This window comes from Trichechus manatus, unplaced genomic scaffold (genome assembly GCF_000243295.1).
Source record: "Trichechus manatus latirostris isolate Lorelei unplaced genomic scaffold, TriManLat1.0 scaffold00166, whole genome shotgun sequence".
Classification (NCBI taxonomy): Eukaryota; Metazoa; Chordata; class Mammalia; order Sirenia; family Trichechidae; genus Trichechus; species Trichechus manatus.
In genome coordinates, this window is record NW_004444102.1 from 1,787,718 (window position 1) to 1,806,760 (window position 19,043).

The following is a 19,043-nucleotide window of genomic DNA, read 5'->3' on the forward strand; positions in this document are numbered from 1 at the left end:
TCTCATGTAACTACTTGAACTAAGAAGCACACTTTTCATGAGTATCATTTTATGTCCAGGACATCTTTAACTCCCCCCACCCCACCCCCGCCCCCATATAGCTGTCTCCATCTTGCTCTAATGAGACGTGAGTGCTCCTTTCCCTGTGTTCCTTTATCCCAGCAGTACCAGAGTGTGGTCCTGAAACCCTGGCTCTATGACCTGTGCTTTCTGGTCAAATTGGAAAAACGTTGCCTACTATAGCTTGCTTTCTGAGATTCACAGATGCATAGAAGCATACCAAGGGCTCTGTTCAACTGTGCGGTAGAGTTCCCTAGTATTCCCCACCTGGAGGTGACTTCAAATCCTAATTGTATTACTGTGTGACGCACATTCTGACACCCTGCAGATGTTTAGGAAACCCTCATCCGGATTTTTGTTAAAAAAAAAAATCAATTAACTCCTTTTGGCTCTGTAGTTCAATAACTGGTTTACAAGTCTGCCCCACTCACAGAACTGTGAACTTCTGGAGAATCTGTGCCTTACTCATCTTAGTACTGCTCTGGCCTGGCCCCAGGGCTTGCTGCTATAGGGGCTCCATACTTTCTAACTGGATGAGCCACTGTGAGGCTACGGAGGAGACCAAACACTCACTGAGGAGAACCAAGATCCTCTTCACTTTGCTGCGTCTTCATGTTTCATCCATTATCAGGTTTTTGTTTTTTTTTCCTCTCTCTCTTCTATTACACAGATTCACTCTGGCTCCTGCAGCAATTGTCAGGGAGAAGGTCCATTCATTTTATTAATCTCTCAGGGAATTACTTTCCAGTGACAACCTGCACTTCATTGTTGCTCTTTTATCCTTCTGTTTTTTTTTTTTTTTTTTGTGCATTCCAGAAGATCTTTGGAACCTACCGCCAACCCACATACACTTAAGATACTTGGTATATGTGTGTGATAAATGTGATACTGGTCAAGATCACAGATTCTTAAGAGTCTGATCTGACAATCCCAAACGCAGTCCCTTCTGTTAGATCTTAATTGCCTCTATCTGATAAAGTAAAAATCACCCCTGGCTATAAAAGTTCAAAATTTGACAAGTGCTTAAGCTATGTTCTTATTTATTCCAGTAATAAATAATGTTACCCCCATGATATACTACTAGAAGCTCTGCTCATTGGTGATACTGAGTCTTTATATAGCATTGTAGGGCACCCAAATTCACCTATTTCTAAATTGTTATAATCCATATTTCACCATATTTAATACTGCATTTATGATAGTCCAATGTTTTGTTGAAATCCACATATATATATACATATATATACTACCTGCATAGAAAACCCAGTCTAAACATTCAGCAGCTTTATAAAAACAATAATATCACTCTAGCAAAGATTCAGAGGTCCTCTGCTAGCTCCCAGTGAACAGCACTGCTTTTCCAATAGTTCACAAACAATGCTTCTCTCAGTGTCTACCAAAAAAAATTCATCAACTGATTCCAGAATCAGACCACAAAGCTGTTTACAGAAATGACCATTTTCTTTGAAGAAATCATAACTAATATATATATGCATACTTTTCAGTGTATCTCCTGGTTGTGACCATTCCTCAAAGCAGATAACCAAAAGCCTTTACTCAATCTCATCTGAAAATTCTCAGGATCTAATTTATTGGACTTAGTGTTCATGGCTTTGTTCTAGGGAGTCTTGGAAACACTTAAGATATCTCTTAATTAAAAAGAAAAAAAATGATAGAAAGGTTTTTGATCAAGAAAGCTAAAATATAAGCACTTGTACTGAAACCTATGTTAAAAAATCATAGTATAAAGAAAAAGGAAGTGGACATAATCATAAGGAGAAAAATAATTCAGGAAACAGGGTTGTACAAATGTTTCTTAAGCAGAGTCTTGGGAAGTAATTGGGAAGATGGCTTAACTCACTATTCCAACTGGTGAATGTTTCATATTAGAGGAGAAGGGTGTGTAAGACCTTTATACCTCAGTGGCATTCAGCAGTAGCTCCTCCCATCTAGCCTCACTCTGCTGTGTCTGTACTCACCACATAACCTTCAAGTACTATTAATATTCATATGGCTTCTGTGTAGACTATCCTACAAAGACTGCAATGACCAGCCATGGGATTCTTTTCATGTGCTTAACAGTTATAATTCTGAGTGTCAAGTAATGATTGGCATTTGGTTCATATTTACTTTTCTTGTAGCTTGGCTAATGTGAGTTACTACCCAAGTTTATTATGACCACATGGTACTCTGAAAACATTACCTTTAAAACTAAGTAATAGATGCAGAACTGCATTGCCACTTGAAATGATGAAGCCCTCGTTGTGGGACATGCCAGCAGTTAGTCACCTATAGAATTTAAGAGCTCTAGGGAAGATAGATTTGGGTTCAAACCTTGGACTTGTCACTAGCTTGCTCTTTGGATAAGATATTTCAGCTAAATTGACCTCAGTTTTTTTCATTTATAAGAATATAAACAGTTCCTACTCATTCATTTTTTTTGGAGAGCTCAGTGACATAATGTAAATTTTGTCAAGCATTTATTAATCAAAACTTATATTACTCTGATACATTTAATTTCCCATGTAGCTTAATATGGTAAAGGGCACATAAGCAAACTAAACAAATACTTTTTAACTGAAACCCCTCCACAAACACACATACACACACTGCTGGGTTCTCTAGAGATGCAGTAAAGCGTAGAAATATCTGGAGAGATTTATATCAAGGAGACAGCTCACGTGATTGAAGAGGCTGGAACGTCCCAAGTCCATGAATCAGGGTAGAGGCCTCTCCCAATTCATGCAGCTACAGAAGCTGGTGAGCCCAAGAATGGCAGGTAAGAGAGCAGGGCTCTGCTCATAGACTGTGAAGATCGAAGAAAGCCAAGTTTGGCAGATAAGCTGACAGCTCAAGTCCCAAGAACCGGAGGTCAGACAAACAGGAGGCAGCCACAGGATCCAGAATGAGCAAAAAGCTGGAACCTTTGCTTAGATTCAGATGCAGGCCACACCCTCAGGGAAACTCCCCTTCCACTGATTGGCTACTCACAGCATATTCAATCATGGGAGTGATTACATATAAACACTGAGAATCATGGTCTAGCCAAGTTGACACACAATCTTAACCATCACACACACATATACATAAAGTACCATTTTATTTTATAAGAAAACATGATATATTTAAATTTTGTCCCAAGTAAGTCTAATTTGGTGATTTCAGCCTGGGGAAAGAGGGCCCTATCCTCTGTAACACTGATGCCTATTCACGAATTAGGGCAGAAACATGAATCCATTTGATTGGCATATAAGTCTGTGAGATTTAAAGGAAAAACACACCAGCTCATTTATAATATGCAGGGTTGTTGTTGTTAGGCCCTGCCAAGTTGCTTCCGGCTCATAGTGATCCTGTGCACAACAGAATGAAACACCGCCCAGTTCTGTACCATCCTCACAATCGTTGCTCTGTCTGAGCCCGTTTTTGAAGCTACTGTGTCAATCCATCTCATGGATTTTGCTGACCCTCTACTTTACCAAGCATGATGTCCTTCTCCAGGGACTGTTTCCTCCTAATAACATGTCCAAAGCACATGAGACAAAATCTCACCACCCTTGCTTATAAGGAACATTCTAGCTGTACTTCTTTCAAAACAGATTTGTTCATTATTTTGCAAGTCCATGGTACATTCAGTATTCTTTGTCAATATCATGATTCAAAGGCATCAATCCCTCGTCAGTCTTCCTTATTCACTGTCCAGCTTTTGCATGAATATGTGACAGTTGAAAATACCATGGCTTAAGTCAGGAGCACCTTAGTCCTAGAAGTGACATCTTTGCTTTCTTTTTCGCGGCAGATATCCAATGCAGTACGTTGTTTAATTTCTTGATTGTTGCCTCCATGGGCGTTGATTGTGGATCCAAATAAAATGAAATCCTTGACAACTTCAATCTTTTCTCTGTTTATCATGATGTTGCTTATTGGTCCAGTGGTGATGATTTTTGTTTTCTTTATGTGGAGGTGTAATCCATACCAAAAGCTGTAGTCTTTGATCTTCATCAGTAAGTGCTTCAAGTCCTCTTTGCTTTCAGCAAGCAAGGTTGTGTCATCTGCATATCACAGGTTGTTAATGAGTCTTCCTCCAATCCTGATGCCCCATTCTTCATATAGTCTGGCTTGTTGGATTATTTGCTCAGCATACTGATTGAATAAATATGTTGAAAGGATACAACCCTGACATACAGCTTTCCTGATTTTAAACCACACAGTGCCCCCTTGTTCTGTTTGAACAACTACCTCTTGATCTATGTACAGTTTCCTCATCAGCACAATTTGTTCTGGAATTTCCATTCTTCTCAATGTTATCCATAATTTGTTATGATCTACACAGTCAAATGCCTTTCATAGTCAATAAAACACAGGTAAACATCTTTCTGGTATTCTCTGCTTTCAGCCAAGATCCATCTGACATCAGCAATGGAAAATATCCTTTATATCATTTGACGTAAATCAGAAACTGATCATTTCTCTGGAGATTATTTTCAGTGTTCATCAAAATACTCTCAAAGTTAATGTGGTTTACATGAAAGGATGAAGGGATACTCAATATATGAGGAAATCTGAAGTAATAACTTTATCAATTCTCAATCTATTACATATATTTGAGGTCATAGAGTGTGAGTATATCCCTTTTCTAGACCTCTCCTTATAAACAACTCAGTGTTTCTTTTCCTTTTTTCTTCCTTTTTTTAATCTAAAAATACAGAAATTATCTTAGAATGAATTTTCCAGATTTTAGTTAAGAATATGATTTTCCTCTAGCTTTACAAATCTGATTTTTAAAACAATTTACACCAGAGTTTACTCGATCAGACTTTGCATAAATTATGCTATCCAAAAAACAATGTCAAATCACAAACAAGACATTTCACTAACAGAGTTCATTTCCTTTTTCTAGATGAGAATGAATGGAATTTGCATGAAAGATTCATGCAAATTCCAAATCTTCAGCTCACCATGTGGTTTGCTAATATGTTTGCCAATGACATTGCACCTGCTTTCATACAAAGGTCTTTGATGCCTAGAGCATCAGGACATTGTCAGAGAAACAGCTGTGTAACAAATAGTTCAAATGGATATAACGAAATATGTCCCCTGATTGAGCACCTGCCATGGTGGTCCGAGATTTTCAGATGAAAAACTTCTTTTTACGATAGATACATCTTTCAAACATGCCTGGCCTGACTTGCCCTTTGGCCACCTGTCTGGTCCGCATGATGAGTTGGAGTGCTCACACAGCGCCATGCATACCTTGCTTGCAAAGATGCTTGCCTGGCCCATCACCTGATCCTTTACACTGTGAGGGACAGGTGCAACACCTGATCCTAAAACTTCAATTTTTGGTCACACAATAATAAATGAGTAGGTTAATTCACAAATTCAAGAAATATTTTTTGGTTATGAGTTTAATAGAAACTCATTGGTTTTACTTTTTTTTTCAAAAACATAATGCTATGTTTTGAAGCACCCCCCCCCAACTCTTGCTCTAATTATGTCAGTTTATTTTTTAACAGATACTATATTTTTGAGCAGTTATTTTTTGTTGAAATTTCCGTGTTCTTATCCCAGAAGCAACATTAAAAAAACTTCATAAATATAACTAAGGGAAAATTTTTTTGAATGTTGACTGCTTTATAGACATTATGTTTGGCATGGCTCATTTGATAGACTTATTATTCCTTAAATGAATAAATCAAGTCAAAAGATTTTTAATGTTATTTATTTTTTTACCGAAGTTGATATTCTTTATCCACGCTTACCTGGTGTCTCTAGGAAGCTCATGGACTCAGATAAAAAGACTGAACTAGAAAGACTCACCCTAATGTGGAAGCAACACGTGGCTAGTATAGATGTGGGACTATGGCATCACTCAGTGTAGCTTATTGGCCTTGGCTGGGACTCAGCTTAAGTGTCTCTTCCCCTGAGAAACCATCCCTGATCTTCCCAAGCACATTTAATTGCTACCCCTTTTTTTCCTCATAGTATCTTGTCTATGCCATTTTCATAGCAATTATTACATCACTTCAATGATGTGTGGCTTTCTCTCTCATTATTAGTCCTTGTATGCTAACAGATGTGGATTATATATTTGCATCCTCAATATATTTATAATGTGAATAAATAATAATAGGATTCATGCAGCATACGATTTGGAGCGCCCCACTATAAAGATGAATTTACTAAACTGTATAACATTCAGTTTGATTTATAAGAGTGCATGTAGTTCAGGCAACTGGGAGTACAAAGGCTTGGAGCAAAGACAATTGAGTGTTTCAGATCGTTATCTGTGATCTCTGTTCCAACTCAAGGAAAGATGAAATTAACATTACCCAAAAGCAAGAAGGATGAAAATTGAGAATATTATTCAATAATTCATTAAAACAGAACCAGCACTGATCAATCATAGGCCTACAAATAAATAAACATGGTTAAATTTATAGACAATATTATGGTTAATTTTAAGGAGCCCTGGTGGCATAGTGGTTAAGCTCTCAACTGTTAGTTGAAAGGTCAGCTGTTAGAACCCACCAGCTGCTCCTCTGGAGAAAGATGTGGCAACCAGCTTCTGTAAAGATTACAGCCTTGGAAACCCTATGGGACAGTTCTACTCTGCCCTATAGGGTCACTATGAGTCAGAACCAGCTTGACACCACACAACAACAGGTTTAATTTTTTTACGTCAATTTGCCTAGTTGTTTAACCAAACACTAGTCTAGTTACTGTTCCATGATGTAATCTAATGTAAATTATGATGTTATTACTTTCCATAATGTAAGCTAATATAATATAATCGATCAATTGAAAAGGGAATTTTCCTAGTGTTTGTTTGACCTCAAGAATATAGATATTTTGTAGAATTTTACGTTCTTCCCATTGCCTGACCTACGGATCTTAGGCATTTCCAACATGCTGTCTAACCTACGGATTTTGGACTTGCCAGCCCCCCACAATGGTGAGAGACTATTTCTTGAAGTAAATGTCTCTGTCTATATCTATCTGCCTTACTGGTTCTGTTCTCTAGCGAACCCTAAGACACAGACTATGCCTACATGTCTGCTTCCCAGCTTAATTTACTATCTGAGAGGCTGTATTACTGGGATGACGTCACATTCAATAGAAGGAAATTTACTCATACAAATTCTACAATCACAAGTTAAGTCTGAAAATATTTGTTCCCGAAGTAAGCAAACAGAATTTGACATATTAAGTTCAAGCAACCTGTGGGGGTGAACGGTGTCTAGAGCTGGTGAGGTCACCAAGTGTATAAACCTACTCACCGTTACAAACAACCCTTTGTTAACTGCCATTATTTATGTGCACACTACCCACACTCTAAGTCTGAGTTAGCGCCAAGGCAATCCCTAGTGCTGCAGTCAACTCTTCACAGACTCAGGACTCATTTCCGGAGAGATTTTATAGCTGTGTCTTGACTCTGACATTTATAAGACTTACTATAGAAGCTTTCTCTTGAGATTTATATGGATGAACTGCAGTGTAACTTTTTTTTCCTGTACCAGTAAATAAATTTCTTTAAATGAGTTCTAAGACAGACCTCTTAATGCATATCTCGATTGTTATCCAATAAGTTACCAGTGTTGCTGGAGGTCTCCAGGAAAGGCCTAGTAGGATGGAGGCTGGTTCCTTTATTTTAACTGTTAGAATTAACAGTTGTGTAACAATTTTGGGTTGCTATCACCATGGCCACACTGATTGTGGGACCGGTTACGTGGTGTTTCCTTTCTCTGCAGTCATTCTAGATACACAATTTAGAGAGCCTCTTGTCTCCAAGCCTGAAACACCACAGCCCATGCAGCAAATTTCTCTGGCCGCTAAACCCAAGGCTCACTTTGCTCAGCATAACTGTTGATGCTCATACTGCCATGCCTTGCATCCCTGTTGTCGTCAGAGAATGAGAAGAATGCTCTCCTCAACAAACAATGTATGCTTTACTGCACAAACAGAAACATTCTTTTCTGTAAATTCTGGCCCATGGCCCATCTTTCTACCCTTTCTCTACTGCATTAACCCTCCACTTGCCTCTCAGAAATTGCTGAACCACATCCAGTAATATTCCCTACATTTTCAATCTCTTCTCTCTCTCTTTTTTTTTTTTTTCCTCCTATTTCAGCTGAGATAGGAGTCCTGGTGGCACAGTGGTTAAAGTGCTCAGCTGATAATCAAAATGTCAGTGGTTTGAATCCACCAGCCGCTCCACAGGAGAAAGCTGTGGCAGTCTGCTTCCGTAAAGATTTACAGCCTTGGAAACCCTATAGGGCAGTTCCACTCTGTCCTGTAGGGCCGCTATGAGTTGGAATCGACTTGATGGCACTGTGTTAATTTTAACTGAAACCCAGATTTTACCTGAGAAATCCAATTTTTCTCTCCCTTTCTCAGAAGCTGTTCATATTTTCTCACATCTCAAAATTCCTGGCTCCTAAAGTACACTTTCTCTTCCCTTTTTGTGGAAAGATCCTGTTTCTTTACATTTCATGTCATACACCCTGTGGCAGAGATTACTGAAAATCTATGTCCCCTTGTTCCTCAGCACCAGGAGGCCTCGATTTCCCAGGCTTTCTTGCAGTAAGATGTTGTCATGTGAATGAGTTCTACTGGTAGAATATGAATAGAAAAGTGATGTGAGCCCATTTAGGCCAAGGCTTTCAAGAAGTGAGCATGTATCTACTATGTTCTCTTTTCTCCATCTGTTGGCTAGATGCAGATGACAAGGAAATCCTGGGTGATAATGGAACCACAGATAGAATGAGCCTGGGTCCTTTATTCACTACTTTGATGAAAGCCAGTCGGCTGCTGACCAGGAACACCTACTTTGCACAGGGAATAAATAGTATCAGGAAATTAACTGCTACTGTGTTTGAGTTGCCATAATATTTTGGGTTCTAGTTGTTAATGTCTGGAGCCCTGGTGGCACAGTGGTTAAGAGATACAGCAAGCTACAGCTGCTAACCAAAGGCTGGCAGTTTGAATCCACCAGCTGCTCCTTGGAAACCCTATAAGGCAGTTCTACTTTGTCCTACAGGGTTGCTGTGAGTCAGAATCGACTTGACAGCAACAGTTTTTTTTTTTTTTTTTTACCATCCCCATAGTTTTCTGTCATTAGCTGAGTGTTCACCATGTTGTAGACATTGTGCTAAGGAATTTATATCTGCAGTAACATGGGAGCTATTATTGTCCCTATTTTACAGATAAGAAAATTGAGGATTAGAGGAATCAGGCAAAGCCTGGAGTGAAATCCAACTTCTTTGTGATTCCAGAAACAGTAGTTAACATTAAATTGCCTTCCCAATAGTTAGTTAAAAGTATTTCAGTTTGAGTCATCACGCAGTGAAAAATCAACAACTTTTCTTACTACTAATAGCATTTGATAATGAGACATGTTTATTATATTCAGATGATGAAGGAGAGCACTATGTATATTATAAAACTTAGCTTTTCCAGGATATGTAAGGAGCAAATTGTTTACTCTTACCCATGAATTCAATCCCCAAGTGGTCTGCTACACCAAAGTTAGCATGTAAAAAAGAGAAACAGAAAAAGGAAAAAAAGTTAGAAAAAATCCACACAGAATTCAATGCTTTTAAGATAGACCTTCTGAGGCAAAGAATGTGTCTCAACTTTAACTACCATTTTTACTAGAAAAAGATAAGTTGCAAATTGCAAAAAAGTAGGGGTGCTTTGAACAGTAATCAATGTTTCCCAAAAAGTATAGCCTGGAATTTTAGATACAATAATAACATATAAATTACCAACTATGCTAAGTTTAGGATGGGGAAAAAAAAAAAGAAAAAATCATTTACACAAGGAATACCTGTTACTAACATTATTTCAAGAACCCATAATAATTTAAAAAATCCTTTTTTTTAATTGTGGTAAATATATATCTAACAAAACATTTGTCATTTTAACATTTTTCACACATACAACTCAGTGGCATTAATTACGTTCACCATGTTGTTCAACCATCATCATTATTCCATTTTCAATTTTTTTTAATCACCATTAATAGAAGTTCAGTGCTCCTTACTCAGTGAGTCTTTTTCCCCCTCCCTTCCACCTGCCCCCAGTAACCACTAATAACCCTAGGCCTATATACACTTACCTACCCTAGATATTTCATCTAAGTGGGATCATACACTATTTGTGCTTTTGTGACCGACATATTTCACTTAGCATGAGGTTCTCAAGGTTAACGCATGCTGTAGCACCTATCAGGATTTCATTTCTCCTTGCGGCTGTGTAACATTCTATTGTATGTCTGTACCACATTATCTGTCCATCTGTTGATGGTCGTTTTGGTTGTTCCCACCTTTTGGCTATCGTGCATAGTGCTGCAATGAACACTGGCATATATGTGTCTGTCTTTGTTTCTTTTCTCGAGTTCTTTGGGTATGTACTTGGGACTGGAATTGCTGCGTTATTTGGTAATTTATGTTGAACTCTTCGAGGAACCATGCTATTTTATTTAGAGGAACTACTTGCTTATCATAAACATGCTTGCACTGTATATTAAGGAGGAGAATGAGTCAGACAGAACTTCTGCATGACAGGTGCACTACACCTGAGTAACAAAGCACTCATTTGGTCCCATTTGTTAGATGAGAAATCTGTGCCTTAACAAGACTAAAACTCCTATATAGACCATACAATCTGAGGCAGCTCCAAGACATAAATCTAGTTTATCTGACTCTTCGCCCCATGACAACTGAACTTGGCAGTGCTCCCTACCAAAAACAAGTAGAAGATGTGTTCCTGTCTCTCCTACATACATGGGCTGACAGACCCGCCTGGACTGCCCATGTCTGATACAGCAGAGTGAATCAAGTGGTGGGCCGGTGCCTAGACATTCAACTTCAGAGATTAGATTATTTAAACGGTGCTTTCTTTTAATCATTTAATTATTCATCATTTCAGTCGCTTTTTGCTAATCTATTGCATTATTTAATGATTTCTGTTAACAGTAATATATTTTTTAAATAATAATAAGTGGAAAAATATTGTTATGATTGTATTTGTTTCCAAGAATAATTGTTGTGTTTCCTTTTACCAGTTGCTATTTAATAAGTAGGCTTTTCTTTTGTAGAAAATATTCATCTAGTTACCTCAAGTATTCCAATGCTTTTCCTAATTGTAAATAGTTTATTTGATTACAACCTATTTTAGTTGTGAAATGTTTACTTAAATAAGAAAGATGATAACCATGTTTTTAAAAAATAGATGCATTCTAGGCCTCCACCGGACTGAGTCCAGTACAGCCAGATGGTGCCCGGCTACCACCACTGACTGCTCTGACCAGGATCACAACAGAGGGTTCTGGACAGAGCTGGAGAAGGACGTAGAACAAAATTCTACCTCACAAAAAAAAAGAACAGATTTACTGGCCTAAAGGACACTAGAGAAACCCCAAGAGTATGGCCCCCAGACACCCTTTTAGCTCAGAGGTGAAGTTACTTCTGAGGTTCACCATAAAACCAAATGAGACTAATGAGGTACAGCAGTCCAAGGACAAGGGCCAGAAGGCAGAAGCGGACAAGGAAGCTGGTGATAGGGAACCCAAGGTTGGGTAAGGACCGTGTTGATGTGAGGTTGTTAACCATTGTCATAGGGCAACATGTGTACTAACTGTTAAATGAGAAACTATTTTGTTCTGTAAGCCTTCATCTAAAGTGAGAATAGCAGCACTATTGGAAGAGCGTAGTCGATGTCACTGAACCGTGCATGCAGAAATTTTTGAAATGGTGTATCTTTGGCTATGTATTTTTTCACCAAAAAGAAAAGGTCAAGAAGGGAGAGGGTTGATATGTTGTGGGGATGTTAACCAATGTCATAAAACAATATGTGTACTACTGTTTCATGAGAAACTATTTGTTCTGTAAGCCTTCACCTGAAGTACAATTAAAAAAAAAAAGTTGAAAAAAAAAGTAGATGCATTCCTTCCTTTACATGGCTTTTTTTTTTTTTTTTAATTGTGCTTTTGGTGAAAGTTTATAGCTCAAGCTAATTTCTCATTCAAAAATTTATACACATATTGTTTTGTGAGGTTGGTTGCAATCACCACAATGTGACAGCACATTTCCACCACCACCACCCCTTTCCACGCCCCCACCCCAGGTTCCCTGTGTCCATTCATCCAGTTCTTGTCCCTTCCTGCCTTCTCGTCCTGCTTTTGGACAGGATTGCCCCCTCTGTTTCTTGCACACACACACACACTTATGAACACACACATACACAGATCTCCAGTCTCTTATTCAATTCCTAAACACTGTGATCACTATTACAGGCTTGAAGATGCTGACAGGCATTGGTTTACACAGAAGGATCAATGAAAGTCCATGAAGAGCAGATGATGAAAAAGAAATTAGTTTTGTCAGCTGAGTCATACACAGAAATAAACTTCAACATTTCTCATACCCTCCAATGGCTAATTCTCAGAGCAAACAGCCCACCTGGAAATACTCAGGCTTTCGTGAAAACACACAGAGGGGTGAGGTGAAATGAAATCACTCAAGGAACCATTCCTTTGTTTATTCACTCAACAAACTACGTGCCAAGAGCTGCTAGGTACTGAGAGCAAGGTGGGACACATAGCTTAAGCAAAATCAGTTTGATTTCTCCTCTGGCACATATTATTCTATTTAATTTTCATGATTTTAGTGCTTAGATTAACTTTTAAATTGTTTTTATTCAGATGAAGTTTATATAACATAAAATTAACCATTTTTAAATGGGCAATTCAGTGACAGTGCATTCACAATGTTGTGTAATCACCACTCTTACCTAGTTCCAACATATGTTCATTACCGCAAAAGGGAACCCTGTGTAGTTGCTTCCTATTCCCCCTTCTGCCAGACTCTCTTAGATTAACTTGCATGTGTAAAAATTCCATTTGCTTTGGAATAATTTACATCTTTTGATCATATAATTGTGGCTAACATTCGGTGCTCCCCCCATCTGTCAGTTTTTTGTACTGTGGTAGCTTGCATGTTGCTGTGATGCTGGAAGCTATGCTACCAGTATTTTATATACCAGAAGGGTCACCATGGTGGACAGGTTACAGAGGAGCTTCTATACTAAGACAGACTAGAAAGAAAGTCCTGGTGATCTACTTCTGAAAATTAGCTAATGGAAACCCTATGGATCACAACAGGATATTGTTTGATATAGTGCTGGAAGATGAGCCTCCTTGGCTGGAAGGCACTATACAACAGCTGCAACAATGGACTCAAACATGCTAATAATCATGAGGATGGTGAAGGACCAGGCAATATTCCGTCTATTATACACAAGGATGCCATGAGTTGGAGATGACTCAACGGCACCTAACAACAACAACAACATTTGGTGAGCATCTATGTGTGTCAGAAACTGCTTTAAATGTCATCTCACAGTAAATTATGGGATGAGAATTGCTATTACCCTCATTTTACATATGAGAAACTGATGGCACAGATAGTTGATTTAACTTTCCCAAAACCACATTGCTGTTATGTAATGGGGACACGATTGAGTTAGGCAGCTTGATATAGTGAGCAGTTATACTCAGAGTTTACACGTGCCCTCCCTAGAAAGACAGAGCTGATTTTTACAAAATTACGGGTAATGATATTTCCAAGGAGGAGTAATTTAAACTACTTAAGAGAACAAATTGCTCTCAAGCACCACATATATCTGTCAGTTTGTTGTACTGTTGTGGCCTGCGTGTTGCTGTGATTCTGGAAGATATGCCACTGGAATTTTAAATACCAGCAGGCTCACCCATCGTGGAAACATTTCAGCTGAGCTTCCAGACTAAGACAGACTAGGAAGAAGGAGCTGGCAGTCTACTTCTGAAAAATTAGCCAGTGAAAGCCTAAAGAATAGCAGTGGAACATTGGTATAGTGCCAAAAGATGAGTCCCTGAAGTTGGAAGTCACTCAAAATATGGCTGGGGAAGAACTGCCTCCTCAAAGTAGAGTCGCCATTAACGACATGAATGGAGTAAAGCTTTCAGGACCATCATTTGCTGAGGTGGCACCACTCAAAATGAGAAGAAACAGCTGCAAAAATCCATTAATAATCAGAACATGAAATGTACGAAGTATGAATCTAGGAGAATTGGAACTCGTCAAAAATGAAATAGACCGAATAAAGACCAATATCTTAGGCATTAGTGAGCTGAAATGGACTGGAATTGGACATTTTGAATCAGACAATCATAAAGTCTACTATACCAGGGATGACAAATTGAAGAGGAATGGTGTTGCATTCATTGTCAAAACGAATATTTCAAGATCTGTCCTGAAGTACAGTGCTGTCAGTGATAGGATAATATCAATACACCTACAAGAAAGATCAATAAATAAGAATATTATTCAAATTTATGATTTATGCATCAATTATTAATGCCAAAGATGAAAATATTGAAGATTTTTGCCAACTTCTGCAGTCTGAAATTGATCAAACATGCAATCAAGATGCATTGATAATTAATTGTGATTGGAATGTGAAAGTTGGAGCAAAGAAGAAAGATCGGTAGTTGGAAAATATGGCCTTGGTGATAGGGATGCAGGAGATTGCATGACAGAATTTTGCAAGACCAATGACTTCTTCATTGCAAATACGTTTTTCAACAACATAAACGGTGATTATACACGTGAACCAGATGGAATACACAGAAATCAAATTGACTACTTCTGTAGAGAGAAAAGATGGAGAAGCTCAATATCATCAGTTAGAACAAGGCCAGGGGCTGACTGCAGAACAGATCATCAATTGTTCATATGCAAATTCAAATCGAAGCTGAAGAAAATTAGAGCAAGTCCACTAGAGCCAAAACACAACCTTGAGTATATCCCACCTGAATGTAGAGACCATCTCAAGAATAGATTAGACACTAATGACTGAAGACGAGAGGAGATGTGGATTGACATCAAGGACATCATACATAAAGAATGCAACAGGTCAATAAAAAGACAAGAAAGAAAGAAAAGACCAAAATGGATGCCAGAAAAGACTCTGAAACTTGCTCTTGAATGTAGACTAGCTAAAGCAAATGGAAGAAATGATGAAGTAAAAGAGCTGAACGGAGGATTTTAAAGGTTGACTCGAGAAGACAAAGTATTATTAGAAATGTGCGAAGACCCGGAGTTAGAAAACCAAAAGGGAAGAGTACTTTTGTCATTTCTCGAGCTGGAAGAACTGAAGAAAAAATTCAAGCCTCAAGTTTCAATATTGCAGTATTCTAAGGGGAAAATATTGAACAATGCAGAGAGTATCAAAAGAAGATGGAAGGAATACATAGAATCATTGTACCAAAAAGAATTGGTTGACATCCAACCATTTCAGGAGGTAGCATATGATCACAAGAAACCATGGTACTGAAGGAAGAAGTCCAAGATTCACTGAAGGCATTGGTGACAAACAAGGCTCCAGGAATTGATGGAATACCAGTTGAGATGTTTTAACAAATAAAAGCAGCACTGGAGGTGTTCACTCCTCTATGTCAAAAAATTTGGATGAGAGGTACCTGGCCATCCATCTGGAAGAGATCCATATTTGCACCCATTCCATAGAAAGGCAATCCAACTGAATGTGGAAATTATCAAACAATATCATTAATATCACACACAAGTAAAATTTTGCTGAAGATCATTCAAAAGCAGTTGCAGCAGTACATCTACAGGGAACTGCCAGAAGTCCAAGCTAGATTCAGAAGAGGATGTAGAACTAGGGATATCATTGTTGGTGTCAGATGGATCTTTGCTGAAAGCCGAGAATACCAGAAAGATGTTTACCTGTGTTTTATTGACTATGCAGAGACATTTGGACTCTGTGGATCATAACACATCATGGCTAACATTGTGAAGAATGGGAATTCCAGAACAGTTAATTGTGTTCACGAAGAACCTGTACATAGACCCAGAGGGAGCTGTTCGAACAGAATAAGGGGATACTGCAGTTTAAAGTCAGGAAAGGTGTACTTCAGGGTTGTATCCTTTCACTATACTTATTCAATCTGTATGCTTAGCAAATAATCTGAGAAACTGGGCTATATGAAAAATAACACGGCATCAGGATTGGAGGAAGACTCATTAACAACCTGCAATATGCAGATGACACAATCTTGCTTGCTGAAAGTGAAGAGGACTTGAAGCACTTACTGAGGAAGATCAAAGACTACAGCCTTAGGTATGGATTGCACCTCAACATAAAACAAAAATCCTCACAACTGGACCAATAAGCAACTTCAAGATAAATGGAGAAAATGTTGAAGATGTCAACCTTTTCGTTTTACTTAGATCCACAAACACTGCCCATGGAAGCAGTAGTCAAGAAATCAAGCAGCATACTGGGTTGGGCAAATCTTCTGCAAAAGCTTCTTTAAAGTATTGAAAAGTAAAAATATCCCTCCGAGGACTAAGGTGCACCTGACCCAAGCCTTGGTATTTTCAGTTACCTGATATGCATGTGAAAGCTGGACAATGAATAAGGAGGATATAAGAAGAATTCATGCCTTTGAACTATGGCGCTGACAAAGAATATTGAATATACCATGGGCTGACAGAAGAGTGAATGAATCTGTCTTAGAAGAAGTACAGCCAGAACTCTCCCTAGAAGCAAGGATGGCGAGACTTCGTCTCACATACTTTGGACATGTTATCAGGATGTCCTCCCTGGAGGAGGACATCATGGTTGGTAAAGTAAAGGGTCAGCGAAAGAGAGGAAGACGCTCAATTAGATGGACTGACACAGTGGGCTCAAGCATAACAATGATTGTGAGGATGGCGCAGGTCCGGGCAGTGTTTCCTTCTGTTGTACATAGGGTCACTGTGAGCCAGAACTGGCTTGACTGCACCTAACAACAACAACAACAAAGAGAACAAATTGCTCTCAAGCATCTTCAGACATTGTATAGGCACTACTTACTTGCTCAGTAAAAGTTTATTGTTGACATGCTGAAAATGAGCAGATGAGGAGCATGTAGACAAAGACAACAATTCCCAGACTCAAAGAAACCAAACTGGCAAATCTCTAGTATTTATTCTTTGGTTACCAGGGAGATTTCGTTATGATGGTGCTGGCCTAGCTGAAGTTATTCGTTTGTCCATACAAAAAGTGCCATAGAAAAAGCTGTTTCTGAATATGTGCCCAACACTGAAGGAAATAATCTTAAAATTGGCAGTATTCTTAAATAATGCAAGTAGCTTTGATAAAGAGCTGACACATTCTTAAGATGTTAGGGTTAGATATGTTACTAGGATGACAAAACAAAGTATTCCATAAAATCGAAAACTCCTAAACGAACTCAGTTCCTGTCACATAATACTATGAGATCATATATAGCACTAAGGGATGTGGTCATTTATCTCTGATGCTTTAATTAAAGTTATGTCTACGATGGAAATTCAAGGCCTGCATGGCCATGGTTCCTGTGAGTAAGCAATGCAAAGCCTCTTGTTTTTATGCTGACAGGCTGATGAGGACTACTCACAGGCTGAGGAAGGGCAGTGACAGCAACCCTAGACTTGATTCCATTCTCAAGGCAAGATGGGACGAGTTGCTATCCAACCTGTAAAAAGAAACTACATTCCAGCACTGGGACAAAGCCATTCTTATGTGGGTATCAGTGTCTCTCGTCTCATAGAATACTTCCAGACCTAATTAGCTGAGCCCTTATTCATGGGGTGTGAAAAGACATGTCACGTGAAAATCCTGTTTTGTGTTTTAAAAAAGTTAGAATACTGGCTTAAAGTTCAGTAGGATTTTCGCTTCCAGAATCCCCAAGCCTGTTCTCTATGTGTCAAGGCTGTCCCGATGGTGGTTCAGTAGGCTGCATTTACCAACTTGGTGTGGACAGCCAAGTTGTTCCATCTCTCTTTTGCAACTAGTGATCTGTGGTATGCACTCTGGAAAACGTATGCCATACACCGGCCACTAAATTATAAACATGTCATTTATAAATGGTTTATCTTAATGACTGAATTGAAATCTACCACTTTGTAGATTCCACCTGAAGACCTTTGTCAAATGACTTTTCACTGGTGACACTCTAGAGGGGGGTGGGTCCATTCTTTCTGATATGACAAAATTGGGTTTATGGGTCTTGAATATTTGAATATTTGCTGACTCCTAACACTTGAGCTCGTCATTCTGTGGTAGTTTCCAAAACCACTGCAGAAACATTTAAATCTCTCACATTTCACAGTGGGCTCATGTATTCTGCTTGCTTCCAGACAAGATCATTTATGAACAAGATGATGGAATGACATATGTCAAGACATAGACATCATCATGTATGTCCCAGTTTATAATAGGAAGGCAGGAAACCACGAAAGGATGGTATAGACGCTAAGGTTTCTGATTAGGAGGGGAGCAAAGGCTGATGGTCCCTGACTGTGATGGCTGAGGGAAGCTTCAGTCTGAAAAGCAATATACAGGATCCACAGAACATATATCTTTCAAAAAGGTTATGAGGTCAAAGGACAGGAGAATAAGATTACCATAGGCCACCACAGAAATGTTGTTGTTAGTTGCTGTAGAGTCAACCCCAATTCTTGCTAACCTGACGTACAGTGGAACAAAACCTTGCTCTGTTCTGAACCATCTTAATGATCATTGGTATATTTGAGTCCGTTGTTGTAACCATTGTGTCAATCCATTTCATTTCCTTCACTGGCCTGCCACTTTACCAAACATGAACTTGTCCATTGATAGTTCTTCCTGATGATGCATCCAAAGTAAACAAGTTGAAGTCCTGTACAATATTCTGTGGTCTGTAGGGTTTTCATTGGTTAATTTTTGGAAGTAAGCCTCCAGGCTTTTTTTCTTAGTTTGTATTACTCTGGAAGCTCAGCCGAAACCTGGTCACCATGGGTGACCTGGCTGGTATTTGAAATACCTGTGGTATAGTTTCCGACATCATAGCAACATGCAAAGTACCACCGTATAACAGACTAACAGAGGGGTGTTGGATCAGAGCATAGAGCAGT

At 38.7% G+C, this 19,043-nt stretch overlaps 1 protein-coding gene across 2 annotated transcripts in view; it reads right to left on the bottom strand.

Moving 5' to 3' along the window:
• The window catches only part of NRG3 (neuregulin 3), a 1,408,585-nt gene that overhangs the window by 145,736 nt on the left and 1,243,806 nt on the right, over positions 1-19,043 (bottom strand). For both annotated transcript variants that reach the window (XM_004386524.2, XM_012558425.2), the window contains exon 4: positions 9,548-9,574. In XM_004386524.2, coding sequence (XP_004386581.1) covers positions 9,548-9,574 — 27 coding nt within the window. The remainder of the gene's footprint in view (positions 1-9,547; positions 9,575-19,043) is intronic.